At 59.5% G+C, this 17,544-nt stretch overlaps 2 protein-coding genes across 18 annotated transcripts in view; one reads left to right on the plus strand and one right to left on the minus strand.

Moving 5' to 3' along the window:
- The window catches only part of KANSL1 (KAT8 regulatory NSL complex subunit 1), a 104,489-nt gene that overhangs the window by 66,620 nt on the left and 20,325 nt on the right, over positions 1-17,544 (plus strand). The window lies entirely within an intron of this gene.
- Positions 1,065-17,544, minus strand: part of MAPT (microtubule associated protein tau) — a 30,173-nt gene continuing 13,693 nt past the window's right edge. Inside the window, exons 3-17 of one of the 15 annotated variants that reach the window (XM_065747233.1) lie at positions 17,164-17,250; positions 16,123-16,194; positions 14,945-15,010; positions 12,357-13,229; positions 10,540-10,595; positions 9,939-10,112; positions 9,360-9,486; positions 8,923-8,973; positions 8,370-8,635; positions 6,167-6,245; positions 5,920-5,933; positions 3,448-3,529; positions 3,261-3,373; positions 1,792-1,945; positions 1,459-1,571 (exon numbers count right to left, since the gene is read on the minus strand). In XM_065747233.1, the coding sequence (XP_065603305.1) occupies positions 1,558-1,571; positions 1,792-1,945; positions 3,261-3,373; positions 3,448-3,529; positions 5,920-5,933; positions 6,167-6,245; positions 8,370-8,635; positions 8,923-8,973; positions 9,360-9,486; positions 9,939-10,112; positions 10,540-10,595; positions 12,357-13,229; positions 14,945-15,010; positions 16,123-16,194; positions 17,164-17,250 (2,228 nt within the window). In that variant the 3' untranslated portion in view covers positions 1,459-1,557. Of the gene's footprint in view, positions 1,572-1,791; positions 1,946-3,260; positions 3,374-3,445; positions 3,530-3,965; positions 4,005-5,919; positions 6,012-6,153; positions 6,246-8,369; positions 8,636-8,922; positions 8,974-9,359; positions 9,487-9,938; positions 10,113-10,539; positions 10,596-12,356; positions 13,230-14,944; positions 15,011-16,122; positions 16,195-17,163; positions 17,251-17,544 lie in introns of those variants that run through there. The other 14 variants (XM_065747236.1, XM_065747232.1, XM_065747234.1 and 11 more) reach the window with 14 other exon arrangements.

The raw sequence follows: 17,544 nt of genomic DNA on the forward strand, positions 1-17,544 counted from the left end.
GGAGGGGAACGGGGGTGGGGGGCGGGGGGGTCTGGGGGCTCTGCCCACTCGTGTTCCGTGGGGCAGCAAGCACCACTGCGTCCCTCCGTGCTTTTGGGGGGGGGGGGGGGGGGGGGGGGGGGGGGCTGCACCCTCACCCCAACACTGCACCTCCCAACTCAGCAGTGCCCACCGGGGGGGGGGGGGTGGGGGCTCCATCCATCACCTCCTGCTCAGCCCCAGCCCCCCCAGCACTGCCATGCCCCCCCCCCCCCCCCCCCGGGGGTACACAGACCCCCCCCCGCCCCGCCCCAAAAGCGTCATCTCCCGGGGCTGTGGGGTGGGCAGGGCTGCGCTGTCCCGCTCTTTGGTTGGTGAAGAAAGGGGCAGTGGGGGGGGGGGGGGCATGGGTGCAGCACTGCTGAGCCCCCCCCCCCCAGCCCCACATTGCCACGCAGTGAAGGAACGAAGGGGCGGTGCCAGGGGGTGAAACAATGGGGTGAAATAATGGGGTGTCTTGGGGTGGGGGGGGCTGGTGGCCGAGGAGGGCACCGCGCTCAGCACCGGGATTGGACATCCCCCCCCCCCAAAAACCACCACATCTGCTCCTCCCGCCCCGCCCCATCGCTTCTGTGACCTCTGAGCAGGGAAATAAACCCCCAAAAAAACAAACTCAATCCACTCCCACCCCCCCCCCCACAAACACCCCCCCTACCCCCCCCCCCGCCCCGAGTCACCGCTGGGCTCCAGCTCCCGTCCGCCTCATTAACACATGCTCGTTATGAGAACAACCGCCTGGCACTGCCCCAAGCACATACAGACACATCTACTCTACGACACTGCCGAGGGGAAGGGGGGGGGGAAAAAGCCTCTACTCATCCACTCAGTGCTGCCAGAGGAGCCCCCCCCCGCGCTCCAGCTGCCCAGGGCACAGCGGGCTGGGGACACGGGGCCGGGCTGGGGGCACGGGGCAGGATCCCTTCAGACACATCTCGGCTCTCAGAGGTGAAAACAAAACGTTTCTTCCCAATCAAATGGAGGGGGGGTGGGGGGGGGGGGGGGGGGTGCCTGCAGAGCGGGGGGGGGGGTCCCGCTCCTCCCGGGGCCCTGCGGGGACGGGATGGGATGGGATGGGGGGAGAGGAGGTTCTGTACCTCACGGTGTCACTGATTTTTGAAGTCCTGGAGCTAGAGCGGAATGTAAAAGCAGGTTAAATCATTAACCGAGCAGGGGATGGGGAAGCGGCTGCAAAAGGAACAGAGGAAGAAGGCCAGATTAATTCGTGGTGGTTTCTTTTTTCTTTCTTTTTTTCTCTTTTTTTTTTTTTTTTTTCTGTTTTTTTGTTGGTTTTTTTTTTCCCCCCTTCTTCTCCCCCATCACAAGCCCTGCTTGGCCAGCGAGGCGGACACTTCGTCGGCTAGCGTGGCGAGCTGGGGGGAGTCCACCATGTTGATGCTGCCGGTGGAGGAGACGTTGCTGAGGCGGCGGGGGGAGGCATCGCCCGAGATGGTGGGGGATTTGTAGACGATCTCTGCGCCGTGGTCGGTTTTGGCTTTGGCGTTCTCACGGAACGTCAGCTTATGGGTCTCGATCTGCGAGGAGAGGATGGAGGTGATGGGGGGGGGGGTGCTGGCCGTGGAGCTCGGTGCTGGCTCACCCCGCTGTGTTTCTGGGGTGCAGGGATGGGGCAACGCACCTGGGGACGCTGCCAGCTCCGTGCCAGGGGTTTATGGGGTTGGGATGTCTGGCACTGCTCAGCCCACGCCTCCCTCGAGCTCCGGGGAGGGGAAGCAGACTGGGGTTGCTACTTACTGGTGCCCTCCCCAGTTGTGTGCAGGGCTGGGGGGGGGGTGGCTCTCCGGGGGGGGCAGGGGGCTCCAGCACCAGGGCCTGGAGCCCGGCGGGGGTCCGGGCTCGGGGTCCGGGCAGCCCGGTGCCAGCTTGTGTCTTCCTTGCCTTTCTCTCTCTATGGGTGAAGAAAGCCACCCAAAGGCGATGGGGGCGAAAAAACGCCGTCAGCAATTCAAAATTAAAACCAAATCGACGTCAACCAGAGGGAAAAAAAAACAAAACAACCAGATGAAAAAAATGAAGGAAGAAAGAAAGAGGAGAAACAGGAAAAAAAAAAAAGGTCTGGAAACCCAGAGCTGGGGTGATAACAACGATGAGAAAAAAGGCAAGGCGTTCTGATGCACAGAGAGAAGGGTAAGGAAGGCAGCGAGCCGGAGGGACAGCACAGGAGCTGAAGGAGAGCCCCTGCAGTGAGAAAAAGCAGCAGGAGGAAAAGCACTGCTCCCTTTAGGAGCTCGACTGTGTGAGCTGACCCCCCCGCTGACCTCAGCCCCCTCCCCCCCACACGCTATGGGTCCCTACTTCCACCTCCCCACACCGCTCAGCCCCATGGGGAGGCTGAGTGCAGGAGCAGCCGTCACCCCTCCTGCACACAGCTCAGCTCCGCTTCCACTGCGGGACAGCACTGTGTCCCCAACCAACACTGGGGGTCGGCTGGGGCAGCCCTTGGGGAGGACACGGGCAGCAATCCCAGCACTGGGACAGAGCGCTGCCCCAAAGGCTCGGAGTGGGGAGGTGGGGGCTGCAGTTGGATTGTCTGGGTAAAGAGACGCGGTTTAGCAGCTTGTGGGAGCGGCGGGGACGGGTCTGCGGTTGGACTGGGATGATCTTGGAGGTCCTTTCCAACTTCGGGATTCTCTGAGTATGATTTAGGACCCATAGCATCCGGGGAAGAGCTCCTAGAGCCCCACAGAGAGCAATGGGAGGACAGGTCAACCCACAGTGACCGCAGCCCTACAGAGCCCCATAGAAAGTCCAATGAGCCTTTAGTGACCCCATAGAGACTCTACAGAGCAACAGGAGGACAGGTCAACCCACAGCGATCAGCGCCCCATAGAGACACACAGTGACCCCAGTGAGCCCCTCAGCGATCCCACAGACCCCCCCAGAGACCCACAGAGCCCCACAGAGCCCAGGGAGGTGGTGGAGCTGCTGTCCCTGGCAGTGTTACAAGGCATCTGGATGAGGAGATGCGGTTTAGTGCTCGTGGGAGCAGCGGGGACGGGCGGGCAGTTGGACTGGGTGACCTTGGAGGTCCTTTCCAACCTCGTGGTTCTGTGATTCAAAGCTGAGCCTGGTGAGAAGGAGCTGCCCTGGGCCCAGCCCACCACTGCTGCCCGCTGCTCTCACACTCACACTCACTCACACTCACTCACACTCACACTCACGGAGCAGGGCAGCACGGCCGCTCCCCCGAAGCGCTCCTTTACCTTTTTATTCCCTCCTCCAGGAACGTGGCTGATGTTATCTAAGGACCCGATCTTCGATTGCACCTTATCTTTGAAGTCCAGTTTCTCCGATTTCACCTCCACTTGGCCACCGCCTGCGGGAGGGCAGCAGCGTTGGGCTCAGCTCCCACCCCGTGAGCCCCCCCGGCCCTCCCCACCCCACGGGTACCTGGTTTGTGATGGATGTTGCCCAGGGAACCGCATTTGGATGTCACGTGGCTCAGGTCCACGGGTTTGTAAACGATTTGAACCTGCCCACGGGACAAAGGAGAGGAGGTGAAGCTCTGTGCCAGCACGGGGTGGTGGGGGGGAAAGATTGGGGGGGGGGGGGGGGGGCACGACACAGCGGCACCTGAGCTGCATTCCAGGGAAAGGACAGCTCACCCCGGGAGGGTTAATGACAGAGTGAGAAATGGGAGACCATTAATGCCCGTGTGCAGGAGCCTCTCTTAACACATCAGCATGCACGAGACCACCCCCCCCACGGAGGGGGGGGGACGGGGGAGGGGGAGGGGGGGGGGGGGGAGGGAGAGGCGATTTTAGAGTGCTTAAGTGAGAGAGAAAGTGGAGTGGTGATTAATTAAGATTCGCATACACATCATCGTCCGAAAGGAGGAGGTATACCAGAGAGGAAAAAAATAATAATAATAAAAAATGTAAAAAAAAAAAAATATATAAAATAAATACCTTTTCTGGTGTAAAACATAAAGCTTATGTCCACAAAAACTGAAAGAACAGAAATGATCAATGTGCACACAGCTCCCAACAGAGCGACCCAAAATTATGCATTTCTGAGACGGAAATGGTTACCGATCAATCACACCGTGATGGGTTCAAAAAGAAAAAGAAAATCCACGTGGAAACGAAGCAACGCTGAAATATCCGCGGGGGGGTTCAGGGAGCACCACCTGAGCAGCTGTGAGCACACACGAGGAGTGGGAGTGCGGCCCCTGCTCACACTCACACACACACACACACACGGAGCGGGGGAGGGGATCCGTGCCGACCTCAGCTGGGGAACACGGAGTGCCACGCGTGGCAAAACACGGCACGGACACAGCGTGACACACACGGAGGGGAGCACACATCACCCCCCACCCCCCCCCCCCCCCCCGGGCAGCCCCCCCTCCACCTGCACGGCCGGAGCTCACCACCACCTCCCTGCAGCACTCAGCACTCAGCGCTGCCCCCCACCCCCGAAAGCCACGGCGCTGCCCCTCCCCCCCCCCCCACTATGGGGAAAGGTGTGGGGTGAGCACAGCATCCCCGGGCTGTGGGGTGCACCGGGAGCACGGGGCAGCCCCATAGACTGACAGACACACTGGGGGGGGGGGGGGGAGCAACTGTAGGGTCTGGGAGCACTGTGCAGAGACACGTGGAGATGGGGGGGGTCACACGTTTAACGCACTGAGCAGGAGGAGCTGGGCTCACTCGGAAGGCACAGATGGGAACTGGGAGGACAGAGCTGTGCCCTTCTAACCCCAGAGTGCCCCAATGGCCCTGCAAGACCCCCCCACCCCCCCCCCCCCTATTTCCAGAGCAGGTGATCCACCACTGAGTCCCCCCCTGCTCTCCTTCCAGCTCCATCTCCTCACTCGCCGAGCTCCTGCTGCCCCACGGGGAGCACGGCAGTGTCCTTGCCAGCTCAGCAAGGACGGCCACCGGGCACAGCGGTGCAGGGGGTCCCACGTCAGCATCAGCCATGCCTCGCTCCATCTGCCGCCCTAAGGAAGGCACTGAGCCCACGGGACTGGTGCTTCCCCTCCGAGCAGCGGCACGGCCGGGCAGGCGGGCACTGCTGGCTGTGCTGCAGCCGCATTGCACCCCGGTGGCCCGAGCAGCAGGGAAGCTGTCTCCCAGAGGCCTGAGCTCTGCAAAGCAGCTCCTCCGCGCTGTGAATCGATGCGGAATCGCATCACATTCCACGACCGAGGCGGCAGACCCAGTTCCGTCCCCATGCTCGTGGGCTGAGCCCTCTGCTGCGCTCTGTCCCTCCCCGAGAGACCAAAAGGAGCACCAAGAAAACGCGTGGGGAATATCTGAGGGCACCAGGAGGTCTCCTCAGCCCCAGGGCCGCGCTCCTCAGGCTCTCAGTGACGCTCCTCCCTTTGCCCATCAGCGGATGGTGCAGATCCAGCACCCTGAGCGCTCTGCCCTCATCTCAGTCCGCATCACTGCAGGCTCAGCCCCCACGGGCGGCAGCGCACACACGCTGGGCGCAGGGCTCCGTGTTCACACGGATCATACTTGCCTGCTGGGGAAGGTCTGGAGCCTTGCTTTTCCACCACGTACCACGTGTGCTTCAGCAGCACAGGGAAAGCAGCAAGGGCTGCATCTGCTTTTCCATCTGCCCACGGGCTGCATCTGCATCACCGTGGGCTGCACGAGGCCCCCGGGGGAGGGATGCTTTGGTGCACAGACGTGGCTCGCACAGTTAGCTCTGCCCACCAGCAGCACTCGTTAGGGTTCACCTAACCACGTCTTCTGGGTTATGGGTTTAAAGGACAGCACAGCCACAATCCCTATCCGACAGCAGGCTGCTGCAGATAGCATTGGCCACTGGGTGTTAAACAACATGTTAAACAACATGCCACTACGGGGAGGGGTCACCACAGCGCATTCAAAGTGTGAAGGTACTCACACTGCCTCCGCCCGGGATGTGTTTGATATTATCCTTGAGCCACACCTGGATTGAACGCTGCTAAAGTCCAACTTCTGATTAACAATCTGCACCTTTGGTAGCCAGAAAAGAGTCATTGCACGTCACCAATAGCTATCTGAGGGCGCTGCAGATAGCATCAGTGGTTCGGTGTACACAACATGCCACTTATCATTAAGAACTGTTAGAGTGCATTGAAAGTGTGAAGGTACTCACACTGCCTCCTCCTGGATGTGTTTGATATTATCCTTTGAGCCACACTTGGATTGAACGCTGCTAAAGTCCAGCTTCTTATTAATTATCTGCACCTTTGGTAGCCAGAAAAGAGTGTGAGAAACACGTGACCATCGCAGCTTGACCATGTGAAACACCACCAGCACTGGGAACATGCCTCCCAGGTGAGCGAAGCGGGGCCTGCAGCCTGCGAGGCTGGAAACTGAGGATGGAGTGGGCAAGCTCTAGCTAAGAGTTGGAGGAGACCTGGCTAGCACAGCAGCCCTGGTTTCCATGCCAGAAACACCAGCAAGAAAGCCAGCTGCACGCCTGCTCTCACTGAAACGAAGGGGGGGACCTGGGGGGCAGCACACGTGAGTGCTCTGAGACCCAGCACCCGCAGAGCCGTGCCAGTGGGGTGGGCTGGGACGAAGGATGGGGCTGAGGGAAGCCCCCCAGCTCAGCCCCGTGCCCCGTGCCAGCGCACACACCTCCACTCGGTTCAGCAGCTCCACGGGCCTGCGGTGGTGCCGGGGTGGGGCAGGATGCCCGGCTCGGGGTGGGGTAGGACCGCAGAGGGGAACAGGGGATGCAGTGCCAGGACCGCACTTTTCCTAACCCCTGTATGGGTGGGACGACAGGGACAGCCCCCACCGACCCCTGGGGCAGCTGCTGCCCCACAGCACCTCGAGTGGGAGCGATGCTCCACGCAGCTCAGCGCCCTGGGACCCACACACCACACCAGCTTCACTCCCCACTCCCACAGCCCGGCTGCGAGGACCCATTCTGACCGAAGGCTCCTCTGCTTTTTTCTTTATCTGCTGAAGCGACCCCATGCACCATCCCACAGATGAAGGCTCCCATCCTCCTGCGTGGGCCTGAGCCCCGAACCAAAGGCAAAAAGCAGCAGGCACACACGGGGCCTCAGCTCCATCCCAATGCTCACGAGGGTGAAGGGGGCACAGCACCTCTGCACGACAGCGTCCCCACAGCAGTGGGGTGGGCAGCTCACGCCCCATTTCAGCTCACGTCCCTTGTGCTGCCAGCACAGCTCCTCGCTGCACTGCAGCTCTGCCACAAACCTCCAGTGCTGCTTCTCGAGTCCACCCCACCAACGAGAGCACGGTTTGGTCTGGATTTACCACCAACAAAGAGCGCTGCTCAGACAGAACAGAGCTCCTGGGAAGGAGCAGCCCCAGAGCGAAGCAGGATGTGTGCAGAGCAGCACAACGCCCGGTGCAAAACACGGAGACAGAAGGAAAAGCAGCGGCCAAGAAGTCACCCCAAAGCCTTCCCCACACCGCAGTCACACACTCGGGGTCCCCCACCTGCACAGAGCAGCCCGGGGCTTTCCCACAGCTCTGCTCTGCGATGGCTGCAGAGGGGCAGGCAAGCACAAAGCAGATGTGCACATGGGACCCCCTCACTGCCACCGATACCTCGAAGAGCCACCAGTGGGACCCCACCGGGACCCCCAGTGGGACCCGCTGCTCCCCAGCAGCTTGCAACACTCGACACCACAGCCAAGCCCTGGGAGCACGCAGCTCTCTGTGCTGCCCTCTGTGGAAGGCCTTTCTTTCTGCCCCACGGGGGTCCCACGGCCACGGCCACACGCTGCAGCACTGCAGGGTGCCAAAACCCCACCGAGCAAAGCGGGTCCCAAACCCCGACCCGCTCACGTTCTGCACTGCTCAGCAGTTCCAAAGCTGAATCTGCTTTGCACCACCACCACCACATCCAGCTCAGATCCCGGCTGGGATCACCCGAGAGCTGGCAGCAGGACCCCAGCAGGACCCCAGCAGGACCCCCAGCAGGACCCCCAGCAGGACCCCCAGCAGGACCCCCAGCAGGACCCCCAGCAGGACCCCCGGCCTCGTGCTGACCCAGCAAAGCCAAAATGTGGGGTGCCCGGGGCCGCCACCCCATCACAGCAGCACTCAGAAACACAGCCCTGACCCCGTGTCTCCATAGGGCTGCAGGTCCCAGCTCGCTCCCCCTAACAGGACACCACTGGGAGACGCCTCTCCCCAGTCACCAGTCCATACTGGGCCGGGCCCCCCCACGGCCACGAGCAGCCCCCTCTGCGGGACAACTGAAAGCCAGGCAGCCCCAAAAAGCTCCAGCACCGGAGTGAAGCTGGACATCAGCAGGAGCTGATGCTCAGGACCCCCCTCCCCCCCCCCCCCCCACGCAGCCCTACAAACGGACCCCACGTGTACCTTGCCCCCTCCGGGCTGGTGCTTGAGGTTTTCGGTGGAGCCGATTTTGGATTTGACGTTCTTCAGGTCGGGCATGGGAGCGGCCGAGGGCTGCACGCGGCTCTTGGCGGACGCGGGGGATTTGGGCGGCGTGCGGACCACCGCCACCTTCTTGGGCTCCCGGGCTGGTGGGGTGGGCAGAGAGGGGGTGCGGGAACGGCTGCCGGGAGTCCCGGGGGAGCCGGGACTGCTGTAACCGCTTCTGTCTCCAGACTTGGGCTGCTCACCTAAAGCCGGCAGACACGGGGACGTGAGCACGGGGTGAGAGCTCCGCCACGCAGCCCCACCGCTGTGGGGCGGCCCCCACAGCCCACCCGTGGCCCCCGCGTGTGGCACCAGGAGGGTCAGACCCCGTGCGATGAGAGCAGCCCCCCGCCCAAGGGTGGCACGCGGGAATAACCACGGACCGAAGGCACCGACACAAACCCGCTGTTCTCTTTGGGATTTGGAAGCGATGCTATCAAACAAACCGTCCCCATCCTTAACAAAAACAACGAGGATCCTTAAGCATCACCTTTCTCGGACTTGGCTGCTGCAGGGGGTGGTTTTTTCTGCTCCTTTCTGCCTGTTTAACGAAGGAGAGAGATGCTTCAACAGAACAAGGCTGGACATTTCACCGCTATCAGGTTTTACGCAGCAAAAAAAAGGCACACACGGAGCGCTCTCAGGGAGCAGTCACTGCCTGACACTTCACGGGTTTTCTCCCAAGAATAATGGGCTCATCTCCGTTCCTGCCATGGAAGAACTGATCCTCAGGCCTTTTTCAGGAGAAGAAGGGAGAGAGGGATGAAAGAACGAAGCCGGCTCGATCTTCCAAATGGGAGGAAACCTCAGTGAGTGCCACCTCCTGCGCGCTGCTAAGCGCAGGACAGAGCAGTGTGCACCAACCCGGCCCTCGCCCAGCACCACGCAGCCCCCCCAGCCCCCCACGCAGGCACAGCCCCCACCTACCAGAGCCGGGAGGGGTCTTGGGGGCCGTGGGGGTCTTTGCTGGGATGCGCGTGGCGTTGGTGGAGCTCCTCGGAGCCTGCCCGGAGCGCGGCGTGCCCGGCTTCGTGCCACCTCTCATCTCCTGGCCCTGAGGACACGAGGGGACAAGGGTCCGTCCTCCAAATCTCTTTTCGGGTTGTTTTCTGTCCCCCCCCCCTCTTGTTTCACTAAAGCTCTGACTTCACAACCCCAAACTCTGCCCTCACCTGTACATACCCACATAACACACCATCTGTAACCACCACCGCTGCCCCGGGACCCCACAGAAAAGCCCTCCCAGGTCCACAAAGCAGCGCACAGAGAGCTCCCCGATGCTGAAAACCAAGAGCTGATGGGCTGTGATGGGCACAAAGACACCCAGCGACCCCTGGGATGCTCCCACTCCGAAGCAGAAGAAGAGAACAGAGCACCGGGGGTCGGATCCGGCTGCACCCAGGCAGTGCCATTCGGAGCAGCACATCCCTCTTTCTCCTCCGCCCAGCGAACTCCTCCTGCTGCTCCCCGAGGCAGCTCTGCCTCTCTCCCACCCCACTCCCTTACCTTGGTCTCTGCTTCGTGTGTTCCCACAGTGGCAGGTCGGGGTGTGACGGATGAGAGGCGTTTAGAGGTGGAAGCGGAGGGTGATTTCAGAGGGGCTGTGCTAGAGGAGGTGTGTCGGTGGGGAGGGATGAAGGCCCTATCGCCTGGGGGTTTGGCAGTGCAAGGTGAGGGTTTCTTAAGCGTGGAAAGAAAATAAAATGGGAACGACAAAAAAATCAGTACGGGAGGGGAACGAAAGGGATCACCCACGTGAAATAGGATTAGAGGGTGCAATGATGGCTGCTCCTGCCCTCTGCAGCACAGAGCTGTGTCCCAGGGCGCTGCTGGCACCCACAGCTCTGCACTTTGCTCCTGCCCCACCAAAGCCAGCTTTCAGCTTTCTGATCCCGGGCTGACCTTGCCCTTTCCCTCCCCTCCCCTTCACGTTTTGGATTCGCCCTCCTGCCCTCAGAGATCACTACAGATTGCACCATCCAAACCAGGGGACGGGGAGATGAAAATAATGGAGGGTAATGGCAAGGATTCCCACGGCGGGAGCAGGAGCTGGGGATGCCATCACACGGTGGGAGGGTATCACCTCTGCTTCTCCCCCTTGGCTTACCTTGGGTTTCTTTTCATCAGTTTCAGCCCCTTCCTTGTCTTTGCTATCAATACGAGCTGACAAATGGAAACACACAGTTACACTCCGTGGGACTGCTCCGTCAAGGGCAGAGCTGGCAAGGTCTGTGCCACAGATCACTGAAGCCAACACCACGCAGCCCACGACCTGCTCAGAATCCGTGCTCTGGGGGGTTAACTTTGCAAAGAGGCTTTTTCTGCCCAGCAGCGTTCACCTCCTGCTCCTCCTGACCCCCCCACCCCCAGCACTGTGACTCCCATCTGGGTCAGGGTCTGTGGGGTCTGAATCTGAGTTTGGTTCCTGCCGAGCACACGGTGGTGTTTCAGGCTGCTAATGAAACGAGAAGCTGGGAGGGAGGCACTCCTAACAAAGGCCCTCCTTTGAACCTTTGGCCAATTCCTCCCTGATCTGGGAAGAAAAGCTGCTGGCATTCGTCCCAGTGCTCGGGAACAGCCCCAGTGGGTCAGCCCACCTATGGCACCGAACCCCACCCCAGCAGCCGCTCCCAGAGCTGCAGCAGAGGCCACAAAGCATCTCTGAAAAAGCCCATTAATGAATTCAAAGGATCCTTTCCGTTGAACTGGTTGACTCTGGGCAAGGCATCCCCAGCCCACGGCAGCAACAGCAAGCCATGCTGGTGCCAGCAGCACGTGTGATGAGCTTCAGCTCCGAGGGGAAAAGCCACAGCAACCATTTCTTCTTCTAATTCGTGAACCCCATGCAGCAAAGAGCACGCTTCTCCCTGCTGCAGAGCACGGAGGAGGAGAGGCTGAGCAGGATTTCCAGCACTCCAGCCAGTTTTTGGGGGTGAAAGGCAGAGCTCCCCCGAGGCCAGCCCCACCAGAGTGAGCTGCAACACGGCAAGAGACCAACAGGTTTTGCTGTGCGTCCTCCTGCTGCAGCTCAGCACCACGATCTGCTGCACAGCCTGCACTTGTGCACTGAGCAGGCTCCTCCTGGATCCCCAGGAACTGGGAAACAGCTTTTCCTTGGAGGAAAAAAAGAGGCCCGAGAGCTGCTGTGCCTGCAGGGATGCTCACGCTGCAAGGGGTGAACTCAACCCTTTGTTGTGGACAGCCACAACTGAGACCTGCTGCAGCATCAGCACTCCGGGGTCCGACTGCCCTGAGTGCTCAGCCCAGAGACACACACACACAGAGTGAGATGTGCCCAGGAGCCAGGCCTCCACGCACCCCAAACAGCCACAGCATCAGAGCACCCAGGGATGCTGAGCTGGGATCGAAGCACGATGCTGCGTAAGATGTGATCCGCAAAGGACCAACGTGGGACCTTCTCCTGGGGCTGACATGCCACCTCAGTGATGTTTTTCCTCCTCCCTCCTCCTGGGGAAAGCTGATGCAGAGTTACTGGATCGGACAGAGGACACATGCAGATCTAATAGCATGTGCCCTGCTGGAACAAGCTGGGTTAGCCCCGCTCCAACATGCTGCCACGTCCATCCATCCAGAATCTGTCTTCTCTGGGTTAAGGAGCCCAGCCCAAAGATCCAAAGGAATTTAAACACATGAAAAAAAGAAGAAAGCACGACCGGGGACACGCCATGCAAGGGATGCAAAACCAAAGCATCGGGGGCTGGCGAGAACGCCAGGACATCCAGGGTTAAACCCAAGGAGAGGGACAAGCAGCGGTGCTCTGTGGATCAGTTCACAGCAGAGGTCCAGGCCACGTCCCAAGCAGCAGGATTCAGGAGGAGGCAGCAAGCTGGAGGACTGCTTCAGGCAGCCCTGGGAGCAAGCCACTGCCAACGAGAGCTCCAGGCAGGCAAACAGGGCACACACCTTTGAGGAGAGGAACGCGACTGACAGCTCTATCTGCAGCACGGGCACCAGGCCTCCTCCTGGGTGCCTGGCATTCACCTGGATCCGCTGCTGCCTCTTCCAGAGCAGCATCTCTGTCTTCCCTGCCCTCCTGTAACCCAACGGGGGGTTTGGCTGCTGCTGGGAAGGGTCCAGAACCCCCTCCCTCCCCGCTCTCAGCTCCTCTTTGGGTCTCAGAAGATGGGGTGACATCTACGTGTGATTCTTCCCCTTTCAACAGCTGTCTCTCCTCTTGGCCTTCTGCTTCACGTGCTTCACATTCGACAAGCAGTGCCTCTGTCGGGATGTCTCTGAGGACATCTTTGGATTTGCCTTCTCCTTTCAGAGCTTCCTCGGTCGGTGCTGCACGAGAGCCCACTTCAGGTCCTGGAGAAACACACTGCCCCACCACAGCAAGCAAACCCTGCTGAGAAGCTTCATCAATATCCCGGTCCTCATCTCCCTCCTGCCTGCTGGCACCTTCCTTCAGAGGGGCTCCAGGGTACGAAGGACACAGCCCATCTGCACTCTGTGGGGCATCAGTGCCCCCTGGCAGCCCCACGGTGCACACAGCACGGCCCAGCTCCTCTCCCACTGCTGCATCCACACCAATGCCTTCTCTGCCCCCACGATCCCACAGCTCATTGCTGTCTTCAGCTGCTCTGATGCTTTGGTACATCTCCAGGGGGATTGGGATGGTGACCTCGATCCTGGTGGGAGCTGCGGCCGCAGGCTTTGTCCCTTGTGGCTCCAGAGGAACTCCAGCTACCTGCTCTGCAGGCAGGCTGCCCCTTCCGATCCCATCTCCCACGTGCTCCCGAGGGCCAGGCTGCAGCTTCGGACAGCTGGGCTCCCCTGGAGTTGAAGATGCAGAGTGGGAAGCGTGGGCAAAGAGTGAGCAGGTCAGACAGGCAGTCAGACACATCACACGGAAGAGAAACTCGGGATCTGTCCTAGCAATAAGAGCTGCCCCATCCAGAGGGCAAACAGCTGCTTTTAAAGGAACTCTGACCTCTGTGGGAACTGGAAAGAGGGTCGGGCACAGCGGGTGGGGGAGCAGAGCACTGCCAGGACCCCATACCTGCACTGCCAGCTGGCTCAGCTGAGAGGTTTCCAGAAGGCAGGAACACGTCCAGCTTCTCATCCACCTCCAGATCACTTCTAACGAGCCTGGGGAAGGGCCCTGCTTTGTGTGCTCTCTTACTGCCACTGGGCACAGCCCCGGTGGGAAGGACTGGAAGTGAACTAGCAGTGCTGGGCTGTGGACCCACTCAGCTCCAGTACTGCTGCCATCACTGGGGCAGAGGAGGAAGAGGGACATCTAAAACCCCAAACATACGGTCACAGAGATGCACATCTTTGGGGTTTTTTTTTTTTTTAGAGACAATCCTATTCCACTGCTGATCTCGAAGCACGACACAGAGCTTTGCCATTCCACGCAGCAGTGCTGTGTGATGCCAGATATTCTGGTTGAGCTGAAGCTGCTCTGCTAAAAACTCATCCAACCGAAGCAGAGATGCATGGAGCAATGGAGGGCTCACCCTGAATGCAGGCAAACTGCCCTAAGCCCTCTGCCCCTCTTAATGTGCTCCATCCTCCCCTGGAGCCCCAGCTACCTGCCAGCTGGGACAGCCCAGCACAAGGCAGAAAGCTCTCACTAAAATCCTGGCAGCTAGAACCAGACCAACAGGGACAGCAGAGATAACTCTCCCCTCTCCTGCTAACCATCTCGGTCACTGTTTTGAATACAGAAGAGCTGCCAGCCTGAGGAGCACCACACAGGCAAGGAAAGGCAGGGAGCAGACTGCACGTAACTGTGCCCTGTGTGAAAAGCAAAGCCCTCAATCTGCCCTGAGCTGGGAAAGCAAAGATCTCTGTGCTTCTTGCAAAGACATGGATGACACAGCCATGAGGAAGAAAGGCGCAGCCTGAGGAGCAGAACACGACCCCACAAAACTCCCTTACAGAACGGGCTTTACCGGCTGCTTTAGCTAGCACACAACACCAGTGCTGCTGCGTAGAAATGTGAGCCAGGCAGCTGTGGCATTGTGACTCCAACCCCTCCATCTGCCCCACGATTAAATGCCACTGCTCTGGGACTGCTGTCAGTCACATTCCTGGACACTGGGATGCAGAAAGAACCCACCCTGAGTGCTAAACTGGAGCTACCAGGGAGCAGACCACGCTTCAAGAGCCAGATAATCCACTCCTTCTGTGGGACACGCAGGGTCCCACCGTGACCCGGTGCCGTGCTGAGCAGTGCCTCCTGGCCAGCTGCACCATCCTGGCTCTGTCTGAGATGTTTTCTCGCCTAGAGGATGCTCTGTTTTGCCACTGGCCAAACAAGCATCAGTGCTTCAGCCATCTGAGAGAGCCGAGCGATGAGTGAAGAGCTGCCTGAAATGAGCTGGGTGTGTGTGTGTGTGTGTGTGACCAAGTGTGTGTGACCCTCCTGGCAGCCACAGGAGCTGCACAACTGCCCACAGGGTGCAAAGCAGTTACACTACAGAAGAAACCCCCTCCCCCCCCCCCAGCAGCAACCCGAGCCCAGGGACAGAGCTCTGACTAACCTTGAGCAGCATCTCCTGCAGCGTGGTCCTCCAGGTTGGGGGTGGCTCCTATGCCCGCCTCTTCAGCTGGTCCCAGTTCAGAGGGAGAATGGAAAAACACCATCAAAACACGAGCATTAAGCTTCAGCATGCTTCTGGAGAATGCATTTACCTCCTTGCTGATCCTGCCCGTCGTGGCAGCATTACGAGCAGGGCAGTACCAGAAAGGCAACTGCCCCGTGCCAACGATGGGTGCCATGACATTTATTCAGCGTGTGCTGTACCAACGTGCTTCACCGAGTTGCACACCCTGAACGGCAAGTTAGCACAAAGCTCCTTCAGGCAGAGATGCAGAAACTCGAGCACTGAGCAGGGAAAATTATGGATTTATAGCCCCTCCTCTACCCCTACCTAGCTGGCAGCGCTGATGTCTCTGACCTGAGCCCAATCTCATCCTCCCTCCAGTTTTCTGTAACGAGCTCTTCCCGGGCTATCTGCTGCCAGCTAACCCAGGTCTGTACCAAACAGGAACACAGGCAGAGCTGTGGGCTTGTGCTCGTGTCTGGGTGCTGCCAGGAGCACGCTGCCTCTCTCAGGACCTGCCTGATGCCTCCAGGAAAACCCAGCAGCCACCGCACGGGGACCACACACTCATTTTTCACAGCCAGACCTGACTGCCCGAGCAGCTCCTGCCCTGATCTCCTCTGAAAGACCCTCACTCCTCCCTGCAGAAGCAGTCCCAGGTCCCCACGGAGCACCGGGGCTGAAGGAGCAGCTTGGCTTCCTCTGCATCATCTCCAAGAGGTGCCAGCAGCCCGAGAAGTGCTGCAGTGGCCTGGTTTTCCCCTGCCTCCCCAAAGAGCACTGAGTGGGCTGAGCTGAGCAAGAGTGCCAGCGAGAGAAGCAGCGAGGTCCTGCAGTGAGCGCACTGCTGCACGGATGGGTGGGCTCTGCAGGAACCACAGCCAGAAAGATTGTCAGATGAGGAGCTGAGAAAGAGAGAAGCAAAGGCCGCGAGGTTCCTGGGGAAGGCAAGAGGACAGCTGGAAGCTAGGAAGCGTTTCTGCAGGCCGTGGAGAAGAAAGAAGAGAGCGTGAGGAGCGCAGCGTGCTTGCAAAGGTTTTGCAGCAGTACTGTTCAGCACTGACCAGTCCAGCTCTCTGGAGCAAGAGATGAAGCTGCACCTTGGTCTCCCTCACCTGTGGTTCCTTCTGGGATCTCCCCGTGCTGATCCTCTTGGTCTCCTTCCTCCACTAAAGGTGCTGTGGCATCTGAAAAACAACGCAGCTTTCACATAGCCAGCGAGTGGCGAAACCCCGGGGGGTGAGGATGCTCCTGAAGGGCACCGTGCTCTGGGAAGCATCCATCTCCCTCCCTGCAGCCAGAGCTTGTGGAGGGAGACCGTGAGCACGACACAGCAAAGCTGCTCCCGCAGGGATACAGCCACACACAGCACACGTCTCCAGCGCACTCCTGAGCTCACTGACAGCCTACACCTGGAGCAGGGCAGGGCTGGAGCCGCCAACATCTCCACCTGTTTTCATTTCTGATCATCTCTGCAAGCTCATCCCTTTACCTGGAGTCTCCGAGAGGCAGATACTTGGGGTTAAAGCAGCCAGAGAAACACAGGAAGTGCAGGTTGTTAAAACAACTCATTAAAACAACGGCCGAGGCTCTGGCTTACTTCCAAATTAAGATGTCTTCCAGAACACAGCATTCAGATGACACTGTGCAGCAGCACAGCAATGCCCCGAGTCCTTCCCACATCACCAGCTCAAAGCTGTATTACACTCTGTCCACCTCACTGCTCCAGCACAAATCAATATACAGGGACCAAAAAAAGAGCAGCGCCTCACTGTGAGAGGGAACACAGAGCAGGACGGGCTGGCAGCACCTGGTGGTTCACAGCCGTGGACCCACACACAGCGTGGGACTGCTCCCAGCTGCTCTGAGCCCGTGGTCACTGTGTGAAAAGCCTCCAGGACACGAGCTGCCAGCAGCTCGCTCAACTGCAAGCAACACCTCGCTCTCTCCATCTCTGCTCTCCATCTCGGGCCCTCCAACCTGCTCTCTTCACCTTTAGAGGGAATTCTGTCTTCATTTGTGATGAGAGTAAGGCAGAGCACTCGTCCAAGAGCACTGATGCTCCTGAGACACCCCGGCAGGACGCAGCACGTGCCTCCTGGCAAGGCTCACCACGACCCCATCCGTTTCAAAGCAGTAAGTCAAAGAGCTCCCACCTTCCGTAGTTGGGGTGCTCTTAGCGTCAGAGGTTTCAGAGACAGGCTCATCCGATCCATCATCGACTGGAATCTGAAGGGGATAGCCTGGAAAACATTCAGATGCTTACAACAGGTCCTCGGCTACGTGAGTCCGTGGCTGACGTGTTACAAACCTCCACAGCCCAGATCTGCTGCAGCCAAGAGGAGAGGGCACAGCACCTCGACTGAGAAGCAAGCGAAGCGTGGAAATGCCAACCGAAAGCACCAGTGCCATGGCCAAAAAGAACAAGCAGAAGCCAAAGGAAAAAACCCACGGGGCTGGACAGAGAGAAACAGCAGAGGATGGCAGAGCAGGAAAGGAGATCTCGGCAACGTGAGCAGAAAAGAGGTGCACCTGAG

The sequence above is a fragment of the Cyrtonyx montezumae genome, unplaced genomic scaffold (assembly GCF_038088225.1).
Source record: "Cyrtonyx montezumae isolate F1298 unplaced genomic scaffold, pur_monq_1.0 scaffold_43, whole genome shotgun sequence".
Lineage (NCBI taxonomy): Eukaryota > Metazoa > Chordata > Aves > Galliformes > Odontophoridae > Cyrtonyx > Cyrtonyx montezumae.